Source organism: Hydra viridissima, unplaced genomic scaffold (assembly GCF_058129835.1).
Source record: "Hydra viridissima isolate aposymbiotic clone 2 unplaced genomic scaffold, HvirCarnegie_v1 scaffold_1, whole genome shotgun sequence".
NCBI classification, from domain to species: domain Eukaryota; kingdom Metazoa; phylum Cnidaria; class Hydrozoa; order Anthoathecata; family Hydridae; genus Hydra; species Hydra viridissima.
The window spans coordinates 724,207-747,729 of record NW_028324300.1 but is presented as its reverse complement, the minus strand read 5'-3'; the positions used below and the strand labels follow the sequence as shown (position 1 = coordinate 747,729).

Genomic DNA, 23,523 nt, shown 5'->3' with positions numbered 1-23,523 from the left:
ATATTTTCATAGACAAACTCTAGATCTTTTAAGACTTTTGCAAAATGATAGTTATTTCAATTTTAGTAATGTAAAGTTGAAATATTTTTGTTGTTTCGTTTTCGACAGCTCTCTTAAAAAAATATTTTTTAAACATATAAAGAGAACGGTTAAATTACGAGTTGAGGATAAGTTATTAATCTAAAAATGTTGTTTTCTGATAAGTTTTTCTTGAGCTCATCTTAGTTCGCGATGATGCGCGTGCGTTTTTTGTGGATAAATTTACAGGTGGATTTCGAAACTGACCGTTTTGTGCCGCAGTTATCATCGGTTGATAGATTCGGCTAAAACAACTAATAAATAAAGCCATTAAGTCGCTGGCCATACTCAGTGACCATTCTGAGCATGGGTAGCTCTACCAAATCCATTACCTAACACTTAGTGTGTAATTCTTGTCAGATTTAGTTTTTTTGCTTTCGTTGGATCACTTGTGTTAGCATTTTATTAATGTTCAGTAGTTTTAACGACAGATTGGATTTTAATTTAGAGAAACAGTTTATTAATAATATTGATGGAATTGTTCGGATGAACGGATACTTCATGCACGGATTTACTAATATTTACTCAATTTTTGGAAGGAAATTGTTAAATGAATTCAATATACTTTAAGTATTTTAAAAAAGTAAAATAAATTTAAAAAAACCCATAAAGTTAGGAAGATTTTTTAAATGCATACAGCGTTGAGCTGAAAAAAGTTGTTTATGGTACACAAGCCATTATTTCGCTTCTTCAAGTAAAATTTGCAAACAATCGCTTCGAAGTGATTGTATCGGTTCTAAAATTCGCGTGTCGAATTTAAAGCTCATTTTTTATTTAAAAGGTAAACATGAAGACTACAGGGGAAAAAATCTTTCAAAATTTTCAATTTATCCCTCCATTAACAAGATAATCAAAAAAGTATGTTTTGAATCAGCTTTTAAGGATGACCAAGGTTGAATTAGGTTTTATAATGTGAAAAAAATGGTCTACTTCAATGGCAAACATTTGAAGGAAGTAAGCGTAGCATAACAAAAAATTAATTTGAAACCATAAAAGTGACCGCCGTTTTTCCCCTTAAAGTTTACAAATCTTTAATAGTGGTACCTGTTCCCTCCATTAAGGGAGGTGACCTTCTTTATATCGAAATGAAGCGCGATATATATATATATATATATATATATATATATATATATATATATATATATATATATATATATATATATATATATATATATATATATATATATATATATATATATATACAATATGCGTTGGAGAATATATTTATTAGTTTTGCTTTTCTAAGATATGTTTTAAAATATTTCTTACTTTTCAATCAAACAAGAATGTTCAGGGTTGGATTGCTGCTTTTCGCTGCAGTTTGTGTAGCGACGACATATGGCAAAGAAAAAACCGGCCTTGATTCGCCGGGTTTTGAAGAGCAGATTCTTGAGGTTCGTTTTTTCTTACATTTATAATAATGCATTCTGTAAGTAAGTGCATAAAACTTTTAAATTATTTGCATATTTGATTTGATTAGCATAAGTCATTGGAAAAAGCTTTAAATTAGTATTAAAATGGTGAAAATTTCATATAAAATGAATGATTCTGCAAAAGGTTATGCCCATTTAAGTAACAAAATTTCATTTAAAGAATTTCTTAAGAAAACTGTGATTAATATTAAAATTTCATGTTCGGCTAACGGTAGTTTTGTAATGGAACTTAGTTTTTATGCGCAATATTTTGCTGTTGTTTAAATTTTTATTCAACATAACGCTTTAATAAAAAATGATTTAAAAAATATTAGCGTTTTAATTATTATCACATTGATTAAAAATATAAAATATTTTTAATAATGAATTTATAAAGAATAATTAAGTTTTATAAATTTATTTGATAAATATCGCGTATACAAGCGTAATAATAATCTCTGTGTCATTATAATATTTATCTCCATGTAATTATAAAATTAGTCTCTACGTAATTATAATTTTATACCTTATAACCACGGCTATCTAAAACACAGGCCTATTAATCGTGCAAACCGTAAAAATAACTGGAGGCCGATTAGTAAAAATTTAATTTAGGCTTTATTTTGATTTATAAAATTATTTTAACAAACTACAATTGTTATCTAATTTGTCAACTAAAGGCAAACTTATTTTATATTTATTGAAGAAAAAATATTACCAAATTTCAATGAAACATAATTTATTCAAAAGAGTTTTATATAAGTCAAACAACAAAAACAACACAAGTTTTAACTTAATCACTCAGTTTTAAAATTTTTTGAGCTGGTTCCTTGTAAGAGCGTGGAGTGTTTAGCTTTGAATAATTATTTTTAAAAATATTTGACAAAATTTCACAACTTTTCATACACTTATTATTCTTAAAATAACCAAAAAAAATTGTTGATTGATTGAAAGTAGTATGATAAGGAATGCAAACAAACTGGCAAAGTCATATGCAGTGCAATAAAAAGTATATAACAAAAGAAAGTAAATTGACTTAAAATGTCAGTTGGCTTTGTTAAACCACCTCTATCTAAGTCTAAGAGATAAGCACCATACTCATTACAATATGAATATGTATCAGTGTCAAGATCTTCATAACCAATCTTAAATTGAAGGTAACCAGCAATGTATACTAAAGCCATTTCAGAGTCAGTTAAACTAGACTCTAATATTTTCAAAGAATCAAATATTTCACTTTCCTTTTGTGTTAGTTGCCTCTGACAGTTCATGCAATTATGACCAACATGAAGCTCACGAAAGTCTGAATCATATTGTAAAAGTAGTTTTGAGTGCTCAATTTTAGTTTTTTCTAAAACTTGTTGAACTGAAATAAAATAAGCACCACCAGCACCTTGACGTAACTTACTAAATGCCTTTTCAATAGGGTCAGATGTAAAGTCACCAAGTTTTACAAATTTGTGTGATGTACTTAACAAATATTTTGCTAACTCAACTAGTCCTTTTAAGGTATGGACTATCACTTTAGATGTTTCAACAGTCAATGTTTTAATTCTATTTTTTCCATTATGGCAATCCATATCTTCACAGATTTGTGATAATGAAAGTATCTGTTGCAGACGAAGATCATCAGTCAAATTTATGACAGAGCGCAATGGGTCTCTTAACCTTTTATCATCACCCAGTTTGTGAACATTAATAATTTTCCATGTGTCTATAAACATTTTTAGAAATACAACAGTTCCTTTAACATTGGTTTGGTCTATTTTAGGATGTGTTGATAAGGCAGAAAGAGTTTCATCACAAAAAACTCTCAAACACAAAGAAACATTTTGTCGCTAAACAGGTTTTGGAAAGATAGAAGCTGTATTTAAACGTGAAAGAGTCACAAGTGTCTTACTTTCTAAGTTGTAGAGGTTCTTAAGATCACTCCACCTTTCAATTAAATTATCATCATCATCCTTAAATTGAATTTCTTGTGTTTTTTCAGTAATCCAATTATTTCTTATGTTTTTCCATATATGAACATAATCGTAAAGTAAAAAAATGTTATTTTTAGTCAGCCATGGTTTCTCTTCTAAAGTTTCAAAGAGAGAGAAAAACTTTACATTGACTTTATTAATGTCACATATAATCGCAACACAACTTCCATTTGCATTTGAAATTGATCCAAGTATAGAATCAACTACTTCATACTGAAAATCCGAATCAAGACAACATACTGGAACCATGCATACTATAAAAGTGGGTCCACCAAAAAGACATTTAATCATAACAGCTAATATTGTTTTTGCTAATTTGTCTGGTTGATTAACAGATTTCCCAAAAAGTTCTCCACCGTGATAAGTTAATGAAGCTTTAACATATACTTCATCAAATATTAAAATGCACTGTCGTTGTCGGTTAGTAAGTTTGCAAAAAACATGCAAAATAAATTCATCATTGTTTAATTTTGAAGCTTTTGATGTCAATTTTTGTAGAGTAGAAACACTGGGAAGCTGATAATCATTTCGAATTCGCTTATAAAGTGCTCTTGAAACAGAAAAATATTCAAAAGCTCGAACAATAGTGTTTGAAGAATACAGTGTATCTCCAATACTTAAGACTTTCATAGAAGATAAACTTTCTGCAATAACTTGTTTTTTTATCAATAACTCAATATTAGTCAAATATCTTATAGCTTCAGCCAAATTCGACCATTTGTCTAAAATAGTTACATGATTTTTTGACAAACTTGTTACATAGCATAAGCATCCACAATGATACGTCTCATATTTTAATTTAGAAGAAAGATTTAGTATGAACCTATAAAAAATCAAATAAGAAAATCAGTAACAATTGATTAAATTTTTTTTTATAAATTTATAATAATTTAAAGAAAGCTTATCTTACTTTGGTAAACCACAGTAAAATTCAGTTGATTGAAAACAAATTTTTTCATCACATTTGTAGACAACTATACACTTTAATAAATCTTTTGGGATTTTTTTTTGGTAATGAATAATCGCATCATTGAAATTCAAAGAGTCCATCGCTTTAAAAGTTTCAAGTTGATCAGCTTGTACACTTCTTGCACCAGAAGTAGATGAAGTTGTAATTCTTGACTTTGGAGGTGCAGTTGGTACAAGGTTGGACTTAACACAATTAAAAATAGAAGGTGGAGAAGAGGGTCTTTCTTTATCATAAACATTTATTTTTTTGAAATTTATAGGCCAATGATCAGAACATGCAACAGTGTATTTGCTATCAGGAATGTTGCTTCTTGGAATAGCAGATAGCCACTTTCTACGATCTTCTGGATCTTTTGGAAATCTGTAAACAGCACACTTTTTTTTATCTGTTAAATAATTAGTAGAGCAATTCGCAACACAACACTATAAAGGCATAATAAGTCTCAATAAATATTTTTTCTTCTTCCAATTTTAAGCAACTATATTTAACCTTCGGCAAATATTTGTGAGTTAATCGGCCTCCAGTTATTTTTACGGTTTGCACGATTAATAGGCCTGTGTTTTAGATAGCCGTGCTTATAACGCTTATAATATGTAATATATCAATATATAATGAATACCACGTATATAATAAAAGGCGCTTTCCATTACTTTATAATATTTTATACTGTGTATAGTGTGTGTGTGTGTTATAAACCTGGCTTTCTAGAAAGTCAAAAACGCACTTAAAGAGATTCACAGTTTTTTAAACTTTACCTAATTTTAACGATGCTGTTTTTGCATAGATTTTTGAAAAAAGCTTTCCCTTTAAAAAATTGATTAAAATTTATTGGAGTGAGAGTGGGAATCAAAATAAATTGATTACAACTCCCCCCCCCCCCCTCAACCCAAGAAATTGAACACTTCAATAAATGTAAATAGTTAAAAAAACACAAAAAACTAAAAATATAAAACTTTAAACTAAAGACTTTTTTTTCCCCCATTAGCATTTTTTCTATTTACCATACAGCATTGACATCCATAGATAGAAAATGTAGATTCTTCAAACAAGTTTAATCTTCTCTTATTACGGCATCAATATCCACAGAAGCTACAGTCTAACTTTCAATATGCTCTGATAAAACTTTGCAGCAATAAACAAAATAAAATGTATCTGGTATGCCTAAGGGTAAAAATAAATTAAAATAACTCCTGATGCGTAACCCATTTTACCATTTAAACATCAATAATGAAAAAGCATAGATCTGTTTATGATAATGAAAAAGTATTGATCTGTTCATAAACTAGACATTAGGGGATGGCAGGTGCCAAGTGCTCATGTTATACTGATTTATTAAAATTGCTAAACACTAATATTTCGTCTAGTTAATGCATCGGAATCCATGCATCCATGTTGTATATGAATTTCAATAACCACCCCACTACCTGAAATAAGATCTGATATATACAAATAATGAGTGTGAGAAATATAAATCATTTCATAACTTTACAAAAAACTTGAAAAAATCTGTGGGGAGCTTTATATATATATTTGAGCTTTATATATATATATATTTTATATATATATAATTACAATTGCAAAAATATTTCTAACAATTTAAATAAACTTTTATCTGTTATAATATCTGTTAATACAAGTATATTAACCATCTTTTATTTACAATAACATACATATACCTTACATATACATATACCTTACCAATTCCCTCACAAACTTGCTTATGATATCACCATATCACCGCATATGATATATGCATTTGATATTTGGTCATATTGTGCTCAACACCATCACCATTCTCATTCTCGTTTGATTTCCAAAAAGAAACAATGTTTATGGTACTGTTCTTTTTTTCAATCCAAGAAGTCTGCCTTAGAACATATCTAGGTTGTTAGCGTCAGCATCATTCCACATGACATATTTCTTCCAACAGCAGCACCGTTGAGAATGTCTTCAATATCTCCAACCGCAGTACTTTCAAGATCATGAAACAGTTGCTTTATCTGCTAAGGCATGAAACTCATTAATACTTTTTCCACTTTTCTTCTTTCTTTGTCCGCCTTAATTTGAATAATTTTATCCATTCGTTTAGTCAACTCCACCTTCATTTCTTCATGGCTTTGTATGTTTACTAATCGCTTTTTTCGGGCTGAAAAGATTGACATAGCTATCAATTTATTTATATCAGTCAGTTTTTTAGAGCGGAAATTAGTTGTTCTGTGAAGGGTTCCCATAAGTAATTATTTTTAGTTTGGAATATTTATTTCAGGCTCAGAACGTGAACACATATTGACGTGTTTTATTGCGCAATATAATATCTGTGACATTGAATTTAGTGACTGAAGAGATTTTAAACGATTTTTATTACTCTGGTGTAAAATAACGGACGATCAACCAACTGAAGAATGCTGTTTTGTTTTCGATCAGGTTTTAGTGCAACAGTCGCAACAAAAAAGTTTGTGATGTGATTACCGTCATTACCGCAGTTGTGAAGCTGTGCTTGCACAGCTGAACAACAAGGGAATAAAGTCATGTCTATAAGAAGAACAACCACGTGATCAGAATCAGCCAATCAGAAAGGTGTGGAATAACAGAAATTAGAACTCTCTATAAAAGTCATCATCACGGAGACGTGTTGAAGGTCAATAAGTGCCAACGTTGGTTTAGAAAATTTTCCAATGGTGATTTTGACTTGTTTGACGATGATGCAAATGTATAATATTTTGAATATTATTCAAAATCATAACTTATCAACAAAACAATATTAGAGTAAAAAATATGATAAATAGTTTATATTTATTTACCTTTACTGTCCTTTTAACAGTGTTTATTGAGCTAGAAAACAATGACTGCTGCAGTCTCTACCAAGAAAGGCAATTAATAAATAAAAAGGGCTCTTCTGAAATATGTATTTCTGGACAGGTGTACTCTCAACGTATTGACCAAAATGAGACTAAAAATTTATTTTTCTTGCTGTTATAATTATCATTTTTATTATTATTGTTGTTATTACTATTATTTTTATTATTATTATTATTATTATTATTATTTATATTATTTATTATTATTATTATTAATATTATTATCATTATTATTATTACTACTATTATCATTATTATTATTATTATTATTATTATTATTATTATTATTATTATTATTGTTATTATTATTATTATTATCATTATTATTATTACTACTATTATCATTATCATTATTATTATTATTATTATTATTATTATTATTATCATTATTATTATCATTATTGATATTATTTTTATTATTATTATCATTATTATTATTCTTGTTAAGATTACTAGCAAAAAGCAACCCGTAATACCGGTTATGGTCGGTCTGTTACTTAATTTATAGGGGCTGTTTTCTACAATTTAAAAGTTGCGAAACCTGAACTATACCCTTTTAGAAAAACGCCTTCAAATTGAAAAACTTAAACCATCCGTAAAATTAAAATAAAAAGGATGCGGAGGTAAAACAATTTACCAATTATTTAATATTATTTGAGTAATTTACAACTGACATAGGTCATATCAATGTATGGCAGAACCATTTTCCTCGACTAAGTTCAAAACAATACGCTTTTAGTTACTAACACAAAATAATAACACATCATCATGCTTTAAATTGACGAAAAAGTAAAGCTAAATTCTTGTTATATTTTTTATAACATGAACTTTAACTAATAAGATTAACATATAGTGAAGGTGAATTATACATGAGTTATTAATTTCTTGGTATCCCCTTGATACATGTTTCTTTAAAAAAGGAAATTGTCTTTAAAACGTTAAATGCACACAACTAAATAATCTTATTAAGAATAACTGACCATTTGATCATTACTATATATGGTACTAATCTGACCATTTCTTATAAATGGCCTCTTTGTTTCAATAGTTTTTAGTAAACGGTAATTTGCTACCATTTACTAAAAATTGCTTTTGTTACTCGAATTTTAATTCTCTTAAATATTTTGACACAAATAAAGGACCTCCCTTCCCCGTTATTGCCTTAATGGTGGTCAGGAGAATAGAGCTATTTTTATTAGGAGTAATCAAGTTTTTGATGAAGACCTTTTACCAGAATAATAAAATGTCAAACGATGATTTACATGTATAATAATTTTCTCTTTTTAATATAAGAATTTAACATATATAATAATTTCTTCTTTCCTCAAAAGTGTTGCAAATGTAAACTTAGCTAATTAATCAGTTAAACACCTCATAAAATTTAAGTAACTCCATATTTGACAGATGCGCTAACCTAAAATCATCATCCCCCCGTTAAAAAAGTTTCCCTAAGTTACGTACAACAAATTATGAGGCAAAAAAAAGAGAATATTTTTAAAAATTGAACTAATTGCATATATTTATATAATTTTAACTGACCAAAATTTACAATAAAAGGTAATCAGGTTTCTTTTTATAAATTGTATAAATGTGTCAATCGTAAATCCTAAAGAAAAAAAAAAAAAAAGAATTATGATACAATAATTACAACAACAACAAAAAAAACACCACATAAAAACTGAAAATCGATATACTTATTTATAGTAACCTATTTTGACATGGCAGTTAATATAAATATTCATCGAAAATGTAACTATAAAATCTACTTGGAAGTACAAAAGGATTAACAATACTATATATTAAAAAAAAAATCAAATTAAGATATAAATTGCATTTTCAGCATGTTGTCTTGACTTCTAGTGAATAAAAAAAAAGCAGTAAGTTCCAATAATGAAACTACCTATTATTCATTTTTAACAATAGTCACCAACGTGAAGATGTCTATTGTTAAAACTGAATATCAACACAAAACATCACAACAATAACACACAACAATAGAATATTTACATCCTTGATCCTAAAATCCAGCGAAAATAACAAACCAAATTAAAATATGAAAGGCAAAATTAGAAAACCAATTTAAAGTTAACTATATATTTATCTTTTTACTAAACATATAACTAAATAAAAGTATATTTGTTTTTATGTTCAATATTAGTTATTTAATTACTTCAAATTTAGGACATTAAAGCACCCTAGATTTAAAGATCAAGGTTGCATACTCTCCCACACACATTACGCTAAACATTAACAACATTATTGTGTTTCCAGAAAAAATTAAAAAAGGCTAGACAACACAACCTAGCTCTAAAGCAGTAACTCAGCCTGGCACTAAATGCTGCCAAGTCACACCTCTGCTATAAGTACATCACTTGGCTGGCAAGGTTATCAATCTTGCTCAACATAATGCCAACTCACACCACTTTGAAAACATGGAAACAACATAATTTAAACATATATACAACTATAAACAAATATGGTTTTATATAACACATATACACACATTTTATAATAATAATAAATGACAGATATATTTATCAAAAAGTATGAAAAAAAAAATTAAAATAACAAATAAAGTTATACATACAAAATGTACTCAAAACCTACAAACAGTAAATTTTCGAAATGAAAATCTTAAGACTATAAATTAAGAACATTAGAAAATATAAAAATTATTTGTGTAACACATTTAACCTACCACACCTTGAATGAGATGTTTATCAATTTTGAAAAACAAACTACTAAATGCTCTAGTTCTTGAACATGCAACATATAGTTGACCATGAGAGAAACACGGTTTTTTGAGATAAACCCCAACTCTATCAAATGTTTGACCTTGACTTTTGTTAATTTTCATTGAATAAGCCAATCTGACAGGAAACTGAAGACATTTAAGAACAAAAGGTAAATTAGAATCTGAAGGATCCAACAGAATTCGAGGAACAAAAGCCCGTTTACAACCAGAAACACCTGTCAAAACCTCTGCATCAATATAATTATTTTGAAGAGCACAAATTTTCATTCGAGTACAATTGCATAACCCAGCTTTGAGATCTAAATTTCTAAGTAGCATAATTACACAACCAATTTTCAATTTTAAACAATAAGGTGGCATACCTGAAAGAGTTGAGCTGTTCAAAAACTCAACAGGAAAGTTATTTCTTTCATTAAGGTCATCAGTATCAATTTGATCAGCACTTAAACAAATTTTGACCTCACCCGGCAGACATTCAAGCACTATTATTCTACTATTTCAGCTAGTTGTCCTCTTTTCACAAAAGGCAGAATTTCCTAAAGTCACCACCAAAAAGAATAATTCTTCCTCTGAACAGAAAGTTGTTGTTGCAAATATCTTTTAACAACCTATCAATAGCATTTAAGGCATGTTTAGGTATTATGGATGTTTCATCAAGCAAAAAAACAAACAAACTTATCTTAAAAAATGCCCACTAAATGAGTTAGGAGTTACATTCCATGAATATTGGAACAGGAAGTTTGAATAAGCCATGCAATGTTGATCCATTTGTAAGAAGAGTTGCTGCTATGCCACTTCATGCAGCTGTAGCAGATTTAAAGCCCCTACTTATGGTTTCAGCAATCAAATAATTATAAGTAAAGTCCACTACCAGCTGTTCCATCCATGAAAAACAATCTAGAATGTTGATTTTCTACACTTGGTTGCTCATTCAGAGCAGCAAGGATAGCATTACATACATTTAATTAATTGATATTAAGCAACAGTCTCATTCGATTGGTTTTGTCAATAGATTGTTGAACATTTTCATCAAAATTTTCTAGATTTAAGCCTATAAACTCATCAATAACAGGCAGTTTGTAACCAGCCAGCATTTTACCACTTTGATTAATAATCTTTTCAAATTGATGAAGATTAGCTTGTTCAGCTATTAGAAGTGGGACTGAGCGGTGAATGAAATCTTCCATCATAAAAAATTTATATGTATTCCAGAGATGTAAAGGATTGTCAGATTCACAAAAGGTCAAAATAATTGAAAACAACTGTCTAATTTGCTTTGGCATACGTGTTAAAACCGCCTCAGAAAGAGTATTCTGCCATTCAGTGTCATCTTGCAACAGACCTTTCAAAACACATGCTTCATGAAATGTTTCAAGGACAATACCAACAGTACGCACATCCTCCCAAGATGTTGCTCCTTTTGCTTGCAAAATTAACAGTCTAAGAAAAAACAATTCTCCAGTTGGATTAACGTTATACATTCTTACTATCACGTTATTACCACCCCTTTGTCTAACCTTCCATTTACAATGTTTAACATCAAATATAAAGTGATAAGGAATGTCTACATACGAATAGCAGTGTGCTCTTTCATTTTCAGTATTTAACTTAAACCATGCCGTTAGGTGCGTATCACGCTGAGCTGCACAATCTAAAGCCATTTGCTCTGCTCCTTCTCTAAAATACACTAATTGATTGTCAGGTAGATGTTTAACAAGTCACAGCACTTTGAAAACACGGAAACAACATAATATAAACATATGTACCAACTATAAGCACAATAAATGTGTTTAAATATGTATAAGTATAAATATATACTTAAACAAATACCTTGCATACATATTTAAACACATTTTTAAAACAATTATATAGCATGTACTAACACATACACAAACAATAAAAAAACACTTTACATTATTATAAAAACAAATAGATAAAACAACTATAAAGCACTTATTACCACATACACATACATATCAAAAAAGCATACATACAAACAATAAACATGCGCAAACAAAAGTTTTAAAAATGATGTGAGAAAATTTTAAAAGATACAAAATATATATTTACAAACAATACTCTTTACCTTCTTTTTTTCCTCATAAGAACTGTAATCCTCATAACAAAATTTAACCTTTTCATACAATAACATGTGGCATGCCATGTCAGTGTTGGCACAAAATTTTAAGTTATTTTTCTAAATTTTCTAAAAAAGAACAAAAATTGTTAACAGTATCACAGAAATTTCAAAGTAGTAATAACTATTTTATGGAAATAGCATTAGTATAACTTTAAATAACATCCATACCCCTATTTTCCTTCTAAAAAACAAGATAATAAAAATAAAACTGCAAAAAGAAAAACTAAAACAAACAAATTATAAACTATTTAAAAAATTTAAATCCTTTCTACTTTAAATCCTTTCTACTTTATCTAATAAAAATTTAAATCCTTTCTACTTTATCTAATAAAAATGTATATATAACTATTTTATATACTTACTTCAATTATAAAATGATCTTAACGATGATTATTTATCTTAATATGATTCTTTATGTAATATATCTAAACTAAAAATTAAATTCCAAAAGGAAAAAAGTTTCAACTCGCTTAAGAGATCTTTCTCTGATGGCCGCGTGCATTTAAAAAACGCGCTCTTACAAAGCAAAGTAACAAATAACGAAACGACGTTAAAGGTTAAACGTTAAACGTTTCTGAAGGAATAATATTACAGATTATTATTATTATTATTATCATTTTTATTATTATTATTATTATTATTATTTGTATTATTATTATTATTATTATTATTATTATTTGTATTATTATTATTATTGTTATTTGTATTATTATTATTATTATTATTATTATTATTATTATTATTATTATTATTATTATTATTATTATTTGTATTATTAATATTATTATTATTATTATTATTATTATTATTATTATTATTATTATTATTATTTGTATTATTAATATTATTATTATTATTATTATTATTATTATTATTATTATTATTATTATTATTATTATTATTATTATTATTAATGTTATTATTATTATTATTATTATTAGTGTTATTATTATTATTATTATTATTATTATTATTATTATTATTTTTATTACTATTATTATTATTGTTATTATTTTTATTATTATTATTGTTATTATTATTATTATTATTTTTATTACTATTATTATTATTGTTATTATTTTTATTATTATTATTGTTATTATTATTATTATTATTATTATTATTATTATTATTGTTATTGTTATTATTTTTATTATTATTATTATTACTGTTATTATTTTTATTATTATTATTATTATTATTATTTTTATTATTATTAATATTATTTGTATTAATATTATTATTATTATTATTATTATTATTATATTATTATTATTATTATTATTATTATTATTATTATTATTATTATTATTATTATTATTATTATTATTATTATTATTATTATTATTATTATCATTAATTATCTTTATTGCTATTCTTATGACTGTTAATGCTACTGTATTTATTGTTGTTACCTTTAAAAATTTTAATTTTAATACAATATTGATCAATAGTGTTATTTTTCAAAAATTCCACTTTTTTTAATGTAGAAGTCCAATCAACTAAATCCTAATGGAGGCTCAAAGTATGAGAAAAAGAAAGAAAAGTTTAAAGAAAGTGCTAAAAAAGCCAAAGAAACTTTCAAAAAACTTGGTGATGAGGATATTGCTGGTAAAAATCCTACTTATTTTATTATTCTCTTTGTTGCATATATTTATATGTATTTATTTATATGTATGCAACAAATAATTATACATATATGTATTTATATGTAATGTAAACAAATAGTGTTATCTAAAGCAATAGTTCTGAAACACTTTTACAGGTGCAGTAAATGGTGTTGGAGAAGGTTTAACTCAGCTTGTCAGTGGCATCAGCAGTGGGAGTTGGCAAGATATGCTTCTTGGTGGTCTGAGTATTGTTGGAACACTGGCAAGTTTGGCAGGTCCAATTGGTGCTGCACTTTCAACTGTATTAAGTCTTGTTTCAATGGTATTTGGTCTGTTTGGTGGGTCACAGGGTATGAAAATTGTTTTAATAGTCTATAGGATATAAATTACCAACTAAAGTTAATATTTTATATAAGAGCTGTTCTTTTAACTTGTTTTTAACATAAGCGGCGGAAGAGAGTCAGGAAGGAATGTTAAAGCGAGTTATTGATGAAGCACTAACTCGAGCTCGTGCAGATGAACTGAGAGCTGAAGCAGAGGGACTGAAGAAAGCTGTCAGCTCAATTCGAAATTCAATCAATCAGTTTCGAGAAGAAAACTCTATAACAGAAAACCAAGCAGCTGAGCTTTATAACCAGGCTTTTCGGGTATGTTTCTATTCTAGCCGCATTTTTTTTTTATTTTGGTATAGAAATTTAGAGAAATAATTTAATTGAACTACTATATATGCTTAAGACTACCTATATATGCTTAAGAAAATTAAGATTGAATGTTGTTACTCAGTAATCTCTGATAGAAAATAAAGTTATAGTTAGAAAATTTGTAGTTCTTTTTTGCTCACTTCTGTTATATTAAGCAACAATTGAAAATACTCAATGCATAGTTGCTCTATGTAGAGAGGTGTTTGGGAATTTTATGCTAATTACCCCATGAAAAAGTTCTGTAGATTTATATTTTACAATTAAATCGTTGTTGCTCTTTAGTAGCCATTTTAGTTGATTAGTTTTTCAGCATCATTAGTTTCCCTTTTTTTTTTTTTTTTTTTTGAAGCTTGTTAAAGCAATGTTTTCCTGGATCCTTTTTTTTATGTTTTTACAAACTTTAAAGAATTACAAATAAAAGAAGTTTTATAAAATGAACCTATCTAGTTTCCTGCATTTGTGTATTGTTTGAAAATCCATGCAAAGCATATAAAGCTTAATTTAGCCATTTGGATTGGTTGAGTGAATATTCTTACTCAACCATTAATTAAAGCAATTAATGGTTGAGTAAGAATATTCACTCGACCAATCCAATTGGCTAAATTTTACTTTGATTTTCTTGTGTTTTTTAGGAAGTGCTATTCTTTAGTTGCTTGATCTTTTAGTTCAATTTTTGTTCAAATTCTGCAGTGATTTTATTTTCAGTTGCAATTTTTTTAACTCTGCAAGAACTTGCAGGTTTTTTAAGCCGTTTCATATCTGATGGGTCTGCATCTAGATCTGCTGACAATCCTGTTTTTGAACTTTAATAGAGAAACTCCCTTCTTTTTTGACTTTTATGAACAAAACTAAATGTTTCATAAAACCAAAGAGAATAATTTCTTTGTTAAAATTATAAGAAGTTAGTTTTTTTCCCTGATGAGAATATTTGCTATATTTTGAAATATTATATATAGTTTCATAAGGGAAAAAAGTTGTAAGGGGGTTAGTACCGTTTTTCTGTCACTTGCTTACACCATTTTCAAACTCTTTTTTCCTCTTAAATAACTTAAGTATTAGTATATAAAAAAAACTGTTATTACTTGATTGGCGACAATATGTCAACATGGTAATTCCTGTCGGAAAAAACATACAGAGCTGAAGTAGAAGACAAAAAAGAGCTTACTAATTCATTTGCACTTCACTATCTTTGACTAGCAAACTATATTGGAGGCAAACCAGCATTTTATTCATGCCATTGCTGTCTTGAAAGGCCCTTTTGTGCATTTTGTTTGCTTCCTTTTATGAAATAAACTTCTTGAGCAGTTCCAATTAGTTCTGTGAACTGATATATGACACTGGCATGTTTATCACGTCATGAAATATATCTGCAAATCTCAAAAATCCATCCATCGAAACATACTTTACAATTTTATCAAACAAAAGCATACTGTTATTCACAAAATCTTCACAAAGTTTCAAAGTTTTTAACCTTTTCTTTGAGACTTAATGTATGTTTTTATCAAATAATTTTCAATATTCTTTAATATTCAATATTCCTTAATCATTTTTTCAATGTTAACATACAGTCGCCTCCCGAGGCGACTGTATGTTAACATTCATTGTTACAATTGTTGTGCATAGGGTTAATTAAGCCGCAGTAATTTAAAAATAAGACTATAAAATAAACCATAGTGTATGGATAGACAATTCAAAGTCCAATTGAGGGAATCATATTTTTTTGATTTGGTTTCAAGTGAAAATTTAAAAATATTTTTTTGATTTCAAATGATGTTATCATTTTTATATTTTTTTCTACTTTAACTCTATGAATTTTAATAGTATATTAATAAATGAAAATGTACAAATGATATTTCTTAGGGTCTGAACTTCTTTGGGCAGCTGAAATTTTCCATTGATAAATACTGTGATTGTTCAGTGGAAAATCCAACTGATGAGAAAAAAGTATCCACTGCAAGAGAGAATTCGGACAGGTGCTTGGAGTTCCTCAACCTCTATTCTGATCTCTCCATTCTTCGACAACTACTGATTGCTGATATGGCAAGTCTTGTTGGTTCAGTTGGTCTAAGTGGCACTGCAACTAATCTATTGTCATTAACAGAAAAAGAAAAAATTTCAGACAAAGATATTCTTCTATTTTTGTTGGATCCAATTAACAATAAGTAGGTGGAGATGTTTTGTATTCACTGATGATATTTAAACTTGAGCTTTTTTACATTAAATATTTTGTAAAAGTTTGCAATCATTGTCTTAAATCTTTTAAAAAAGTTATTTTTTGTTATAGACAGCAAAGATTTTGCATCGCTCAATATTTTGGAGCACCTGGTAAGTACCCAATCCTTCAAGCCTATCTTGCTAGCTTAACTCTATCATCAACGGGTGAAGTTGCTACCAAACAAGTTGTTATATGTTCTCAAAAAGAACTACTTGGACTTTGTTACAAACTTGAGCCAAAAAAGCATAACAAGAATGACCTTCTTGAATGGAATCGTGCCATCAAATCACTTTATGTTTCAGGTAAGTGATGTTTGATGAGGCATTTATTCAGTATTTAAGCATTTTTTTCCATATTTGTTACAGTGTAAGAAGTTTAAATTTTTAGAACAGATTAAAGAAAAATTTCAGAAACTTTCTTTTATCATACTTTTGTTCTTATTTAAAGAGATAAGACAAATTATGATATAATAATTTTATGGTATAATTATTTTAGAGGGATTGGTAGTTACTGGATTTAGTGATGACAATTACAAAGGTATGTTTTTTTCAGTCTTTTAAAAGTAATTTGGTATTGACAGTTTGTTATTGCTATTGCTATCATTATAAAGGTGCTTCTTATGGGCCGTTTCCTGGAGCAACTGTGATTGGACTTACACCAGGTGCATGGAGCTCTATCAGTATCTCACAACTTACAGAAAAAAGAGAACATGTTCGAGTTTGTGAAAAAGAAAAACTAAGTCAGGTAATAATAAACAGTAGCTTGCTATTTAACCAGTTTTGCCTTGCATATTATAAAAACCTCTCGCTTTTTTTCAAATGAAAATAAAGTAAGTATCTGCCAGACAATAAGCTTGGTTTAATAAAATATTATGTCCAAAGTCAGCAATACGAGTTTGTTCATTTCTTTTTACTGAGCTTTTGCATTTGTGTATGTGTGTATATATATATATATATATTTACGAATAATCGCCCATTTTAAATCAATTATCATATATCAATAATCTCATGCTTGTTAAACATTTATCTTGTATTTATCTGTAATATTTGAAAGTAAGTGAAAGTTTTCAAAACAGTGTATAAATGAATGATTTTTTGTTCAAACGTGATTCAGTTGCAATTAAACAACATTTACTTGCAAAATATCAATAACCTACTAGACTTAATTAAACTAGAGAACATTCTTCTGGATAAATGTTGATGTTTGGTTTTTCAGTTTTTTGATAAATACTAACAAATAAAGTACACACTTCTATATGAAATTTACATGCATACTTATTATTTTTCATTAAAAGCCAATAGCCAAACAGTACCATTTATTTCTCACAATTCATACAAAGTTTGAACAATCTTTCTTATTTATCATCTGAAATTTTTTTCAATAAAAATGTCAGCAAAATGCATCTGATTGCAAGATATATTTAATGTCAGATGTGAATTTTGTCTTGAGAAAGAATAAAACAAAATCTTACTGTGTTACACAGGTTTTTATTTCAATACATAAACTAGAAAAATATTTTTTGGAATATGATTCTAAAAATAATGAAACCAATAGAAGATTGATGAACTGTTTTTTCATAAAATCAAAAACTCATTGAAATAGATAACTTTTTTAAATTGCCCTAAAGCTAATGTTAAGTTACCCTAAAGCTGATTTAAATGAGTTTATACTAAAAAGCTGATTTAAATGAGTTTAAGCTAAAAAGCTGATTTAAATGAGTTTAAGCTAAAAAGCTGATTTAAATGAGTTTAAGCTAAAAAGCTGATTTAAATGAGCTTTAGTTTTTGGCTTTGAATAACAATTGTGTTGGCACTTTAACATCTGATTGTGCAAATGCAATAAAAAGAGTTGGAAGAAATTGGTAATTGTGCAGTTTTTATGTCACATGGAATTAATTAAGAATTAGTTTTGTATAAACCAAAAATATACTTTGCTTCCATTACTCTAATGCGTTCGTTAGTTATAATAATGACCAAAATGATATTCTATCATCTAAAAGGTCTATGCTAACCAGATGTTCATAAGGAAACTTTAAAAATGCCTCTTGTGCTTTACTGGCAAGGTTCTTGTTTTGATTGGTCTTCAGATTTGATGAAAATTCAATAAATTGAGAGGGGCTTGGATTCCAAGTGATGCTTCATTCTACTGTTTGACATAAACAAGACTGATAGAGCCAAATCTGTGATATTCCCGGATTCATGAGCAGTTAGTGTGAACTGAGTTAGAAAGAGATAGATAGATGTGCCTTGCTGGCAACATTCATGTTCGGATTGGTCTTCAGATTTGAGAAAAATTCAATGCATTGAAAGGGGCAACACAAAGAATTTGATCTATGAATGCAGATTCCATTTCTCAGTTACTTCAATTCAGGCAATTGCTTGAGCCTCTCTTTATTCTCTATCCCTTTTTGGATCATCATCAAAACTAAAAAGGATACATTTATCTCCAGCAACACCATTAAAAAGTTTAGTGTTAAATATAACCTAATGTTTTATGATTAGAGGACATTTTTTGAAGAAAATTTATTTTTAAGATCACCTAATAGCCAACAGTTTTTACTTACTACTCCCAACTACTCTCAACATCAACAAACATAGCTCAAAGTTTAAGAGGTAAATATGATCCAAAACATCTAGAACTTCAGGGGAATGGAAGATTTTTTCCTTTTTTTTTTTTGATGATGAAGTACAAGCTGTTGAATTTGTTGATGTTGATGTTAACAATGTAGTTGTTGTAGTTGGCTGAGTTTGAGTTTTCTGATACTTCTCATCTCCTTCTGATTCTGAACTAGATGTCAATGAAGAAAGTTCTCCTTCTGTTTATTTACTGTCTTTTTTTGTGTGTTCTTCATATCTTATTTCCATCTTTCTCCCATTTTTCTGTTGTTGCCTCTTTTTGCTTTTTTTACTGCTGTATTTACATCTACTCCTCTCATGCTGCAGGAAAAAACATCCTCTCTTTACATTCAAAGAAATTCCCAATCTTCTTTGTTCTGTATTTCTGTCATGACCTCTTTTGTTGGAATATCAAACAATTCTTGATGGTCACCTTTTCATCCTGTCTGTTGTTGTCATGTTCTGTGTTCCTTCAGAGCCAGGTAAATCTGATGCAGTGTTAACAGTTTTCTGAAACATGAGTCAACCTGCTGCAGTGTTATCCTGTCTTGCATCAAAATACAAACAGCGAGATCACAAGACTTTCCAGGTTTTTTTCAATTTTTTCAATTAAATGATGAAGCTGGAGCAGTTGAACTAAACAAATATACAAGGTAATCTTGCTGTAGATAACTGAAAGTTGGCCAGTGCTCTGGAGCAGGTTTCAAAATGCTTAAAGCCATTTTATAGTTTTGTTTAGAGTTTATTACTTAAAGAGCTCAACAGTTCAATTTCAGTTCAATGTCAATTCAATGTTAATTCAATATTAGTTCAGTAATATCATTGAAATAAATAAAACCACAAGATTCTTTGAATTCAGTATACAAGAAGTAAAAAAAAGTAGTCTATAATGTGTCAAAAATAGACAGATATTGCAAGCATTGACCCAAGACAAGTAAGGTTGATAATGGGTGGACCTGTAAATGTTGCTTAATCACCCTGAAATTTTGCAGGGTAAATACCTATACCTAATTAACAAAAACAAGGCGTGTAGAGCAATCAATCTACAAGCTTAAACTTTTTAGTATGGCTTTGTAGACAACCCTGATGCAGAGTAATAGATCAAGAAATATTCCATGTTTAAACATATAGACAATAATTTATGCTAAACATAATTTTTATCTTACAAAGGATGGAAGATGCGATGAGCTTGAAATAGAAGCCTACCCTGATCTTAAAATGGTCAGTGGCCAAGGTCAGATTTTTTTTTTAATGTTTCTACTTTTACAACAATATTTTGCAGCTTTAGTTTGTATAACTGTGTTTGCTTCAACTCATCGGTTTTGTTTGATTTTTGATTTTTTGTTGAAGTATTACTGATTGTGCTTTTGTTTTGAAAATTTTTTCTTTTTTTTTCTTTTTTTTTAACATCTTAAAATATAATTCTGCTTTAAGTTGACCTTAATATATTAAGAGGGTTCATTTAGTACACTGTTTTGTAAACATTTTTTTTAGAGGGAGACATATTGACAACAGATGGAATCAAATGCCATTTCCCTTTTGTTTACAAAGAGAAAGTTTACAATAAATGCACGAAGGTCGAACATGATGACTATTGGTGTGCAACATCTGTGGGTGAGAATAATCAATATCAAAAAGGCGAATTTGGTACATGCGATTTTCGTAAGTTATCTACGGAATTTTATTAAAAAAAATTTTTTTTAGTTAATAATAAGATAAAAATAAATTAATGTTCAGTTTTATCAAACCAAAACATTTTTTTTATACCCAGCACAAACATGGTCAGAAAAAATTTTATCTATATCCATTCCCGAAAATATTCAAGTTTATCTTTACACAGAAGAAGACTACAAAGGTTTGTTCCATTTATAAATTATCTAATTTTATTCACATCGACTGTATTTTTCAAAATACTCGCCAATATATAAGCCATTATATCTTCATAGTGTTGCACTTTTATGTCATTAAATTTTTGTTTTCAGGCACTGCCTACGGTCCATTTTACGGCTCAAACACCATTGATAAAGTTTGTCCAGGAGCTACGACGAAATCCATGAAAATTAGCAAAAGTAACAAGAAATCTTCTGAGATGGTAAAGATCTGTCGTGGAGCATCTTTCTCCCAGATGTGCGATTTTGTTGACGTTGGGGTGAGAAGTTTTTTCTTCGTTCCCTAAACAACTAATATTCGTTTTTTTTACGTTGTCCGGATGTGGAATGTATTGATAAATCATTGTTTTTAGGTTTACGGAAAATTGATCATCCATGGATGTTATTGGCACAATGAAGAAACAAAAATTAAAAGTATGCGTGTTCCTGGTGGTCTTGCTGTATATATGTGGACTCGTGAAAACTTTCAGGGGACACCTTTAGGACCTTACATAGGCCCTGTTTCTGTTCCAGTCGTAGATGGTGGTGAGCCATCAGAAGAAAACAATAAATCTCAAATTAAATCCTTTAAGATTGTTCGGTACAATCCTGTAGGTGTAAGTTCAATCAAAAGAAAGATCGCAGAAGAAAACACTGAAGAAGATGAAAGTGACGAATAAAGAAAAAATATTTTTGTTATCTTTTATTTTAATAGTTTTTCATCGATCGAAGTGTGAGTTTGAGTAATTAGTTTGATTGTTTTTTTTATTTATCCCCTTTGATCGTTTGACGTAAAAGAGCAGTCGGTGTATTACAACTTCTCAAGCAGTTTATCTGCTACAACGTTTAATCTTTTACCGTTTTAACACATAGTGTTTAAAGAATTAGTCGTTTCCATGATTATGTTTTAATAAAAAAAATACTGCCTCGCTAACTTTAATTATGTTAAATACAGTCTGCATTTCTAAATAGAAGATTCACAACCAAACAGCCTCGAAAAAAGAAGACATTTTCATCATAGATTTTCAAACTGGAACAATAATTTGAAAAAGTAAAGGAAACATAAAAATCCAAAAAGTTATGAGGGCGTGATTCAGTCATAAGAGAGAAGCTTGGAAATATTAAAGAAATGCTCTGCGATTATTTAATCTGAATAATGTTTGAGAAGCATCCGATTTCATTGATGTATCTTCAAAAAGTTTTAAACCGACAAGTTTCTATTCAAAGGGAATGGGAATAAATGTAATTGTGATAACAACTTTTGCAAAAAGTGATTGTTGGATTAATGACACCAAAGCTGAACAAATCTTAAATAATGGCTCGATCAATATTAAAAGCTTTCCACACTATATTAGGAAGCTGAACTAAATATAGCTTGACTAAAGTCTGGTGTGTCAATTCGACTTAAATCCGAAGAGTGTAAAGCGATTCTCACAAATTTTTATAACGACTTTAGTGAGCAAACGTAATTTTTGAATGGAAATTTGCATTTGTATGTCCACCAAAAATATTGATGACTATTATCACAATATTGCGCGTAAATAAAATCTACGAAATAGACGCTATAGGATCCAGATCCCTGTTCTGACAACTTTGCTTTGCTTTTGGTAACTAAAATCTGATAATCAAAGTTATAAATGTAAAACGATTATTTGAAAGTTAAGCCTTTTAAATTTATCAGAAACAAATAAAAATAAACGGTCAGCAAAGATTTTCGGAAAAAAAATTGTTTATTTTGCCAAGTGACGTTTTATATTGCACTTTAGCCTGATTTTAGACTGAAAGAGATTTGTAAATTAGTTGCAGATGCAAAGCTGCGTTTTTTGTTATTGACAGGCTGTAACATTTCATATTTTAGATGAAATGCGCATGCGCAAACGGTGAACTAAAAAATATGTTGAATATTGTAACAAGATGATTTTTGAAATTTCGAAATTTGAAACTTCGGTTGATTTAATGTAACTTACTGGTAATAATTGAACCATATAGCATCAAACGCACAGTTTACTGTTATTTATTACAACCATAGATCATTATTTATTATAACTTACAAAGAAATTTTCTTTAAAATCTCATTTCTAAATCTGAATAAAATAAATAAAACAAAATTACTAAATCTGAATCGCAATAAAATAATAAATACACAGCTAATTAAATGATTTTAAAGTTTTAGGAAAAAAACCACTTAAATAATAACATAAATTAAAAGAATTGTCTTGAATTTATTTTGTTTTATAAAAAAAATTTTTTTTTTTAGCCATTTTAAATCTTAAGGTATTTTCTTTTCAATATTGCTTTTAAATTTGGAAGAAGAAACTT

At 28.3% G+C, this 23,523-nt stretch overlaps 4 protein-coding genes across 4 annotated transcripts; 1 reads left to right on the top strand and 3 right to left on the bottom strand.

The window, feature by feature from the left end:
* Nucleotides 1–1,336: 1,336 nt before the first annotated feature.
* On the top strand, nt 1,337–21,954 carry LOC149892787 (uncharacterized). The gene is made up of 13 exons (XM_090070925.1): nt 1,337–1,472; nt 13,686–13,806; nt 13,961–14,155; nt 14,253–14,452; nt 16,367–16,668; nt 16,791–17,023; nt 17,217–17,258; nt 17,332–17,465; nt 20,507–20,570; nt 20,831–20,998; nt 21,108–21,191; nt 21,319–21,485; nt 21,579–21,954. The coding sequence occupies exons 1-13, from the start codon at nt 1,365–1,367 to the stop codon at nt 21,882–21,884; spliced, it is 2,124 nt and encodes a 707-aa protein (XP_089927051.1). The 5' UTR covers nt 1,337–1,364; the 3' UTR covers nt 21,885–21,954.
* Nucleotides 2,215–3,214, bottom strand: LOC149892788 (uncharacterized). The gene has a single exon (XM_090073706.1). The coding sequence runs from the start codon at nt 3,212–3,214 to the stop codon at nt 2,408–2,410; it is 807 nt and encodes a 268-aa protein (XP_089929832.1). The 3' UTR covers nt 2,215–2,407.
* On the bottom strand, nt 2,469–4,970 carry LOC145193283 (uncharacterized). The gene is made up of 2 exons (XM_080070732.2): nt 4,383–4,970; nt 2,469–4,295 (listed from the first exon to the last, which is right to left on the bottom strand). The coding sequence occupies exons 1-2, from the start codon at nt 4,520–4,522 to the stop codon at nt 3,329–3,331; spliced, it is 1,107 nt and encodes a 368-aa protein (XP_079926858.2). The 5' UTR covers nt 4,523–4,970; the 3' UTR covers nt 2,469–3,328.
* On the bottom strand, nt 8,992–12,003 carry LOC145196488 (uncharacterized). Its single transcript, XM_090091399.1, has 2 exons — nt 11,628–12,003; nt 8,992–11,495 (listed from the first exon to the last, which is right to left on the bottom strand). Exons 1-2 carry the CDS (start codon nt 11,714–11,716, stop codon nt 11,021–11,023), a joined length of 564 nt encoding a protein of 187 aa, XP_089947525.1. The 5' UTR covers nt 11,717–12,003; the 3' UTR covers nt 8,992–11,020.
* Nucleotides 21,955–23,523: the final 1,569 nt, after the last annotated feature.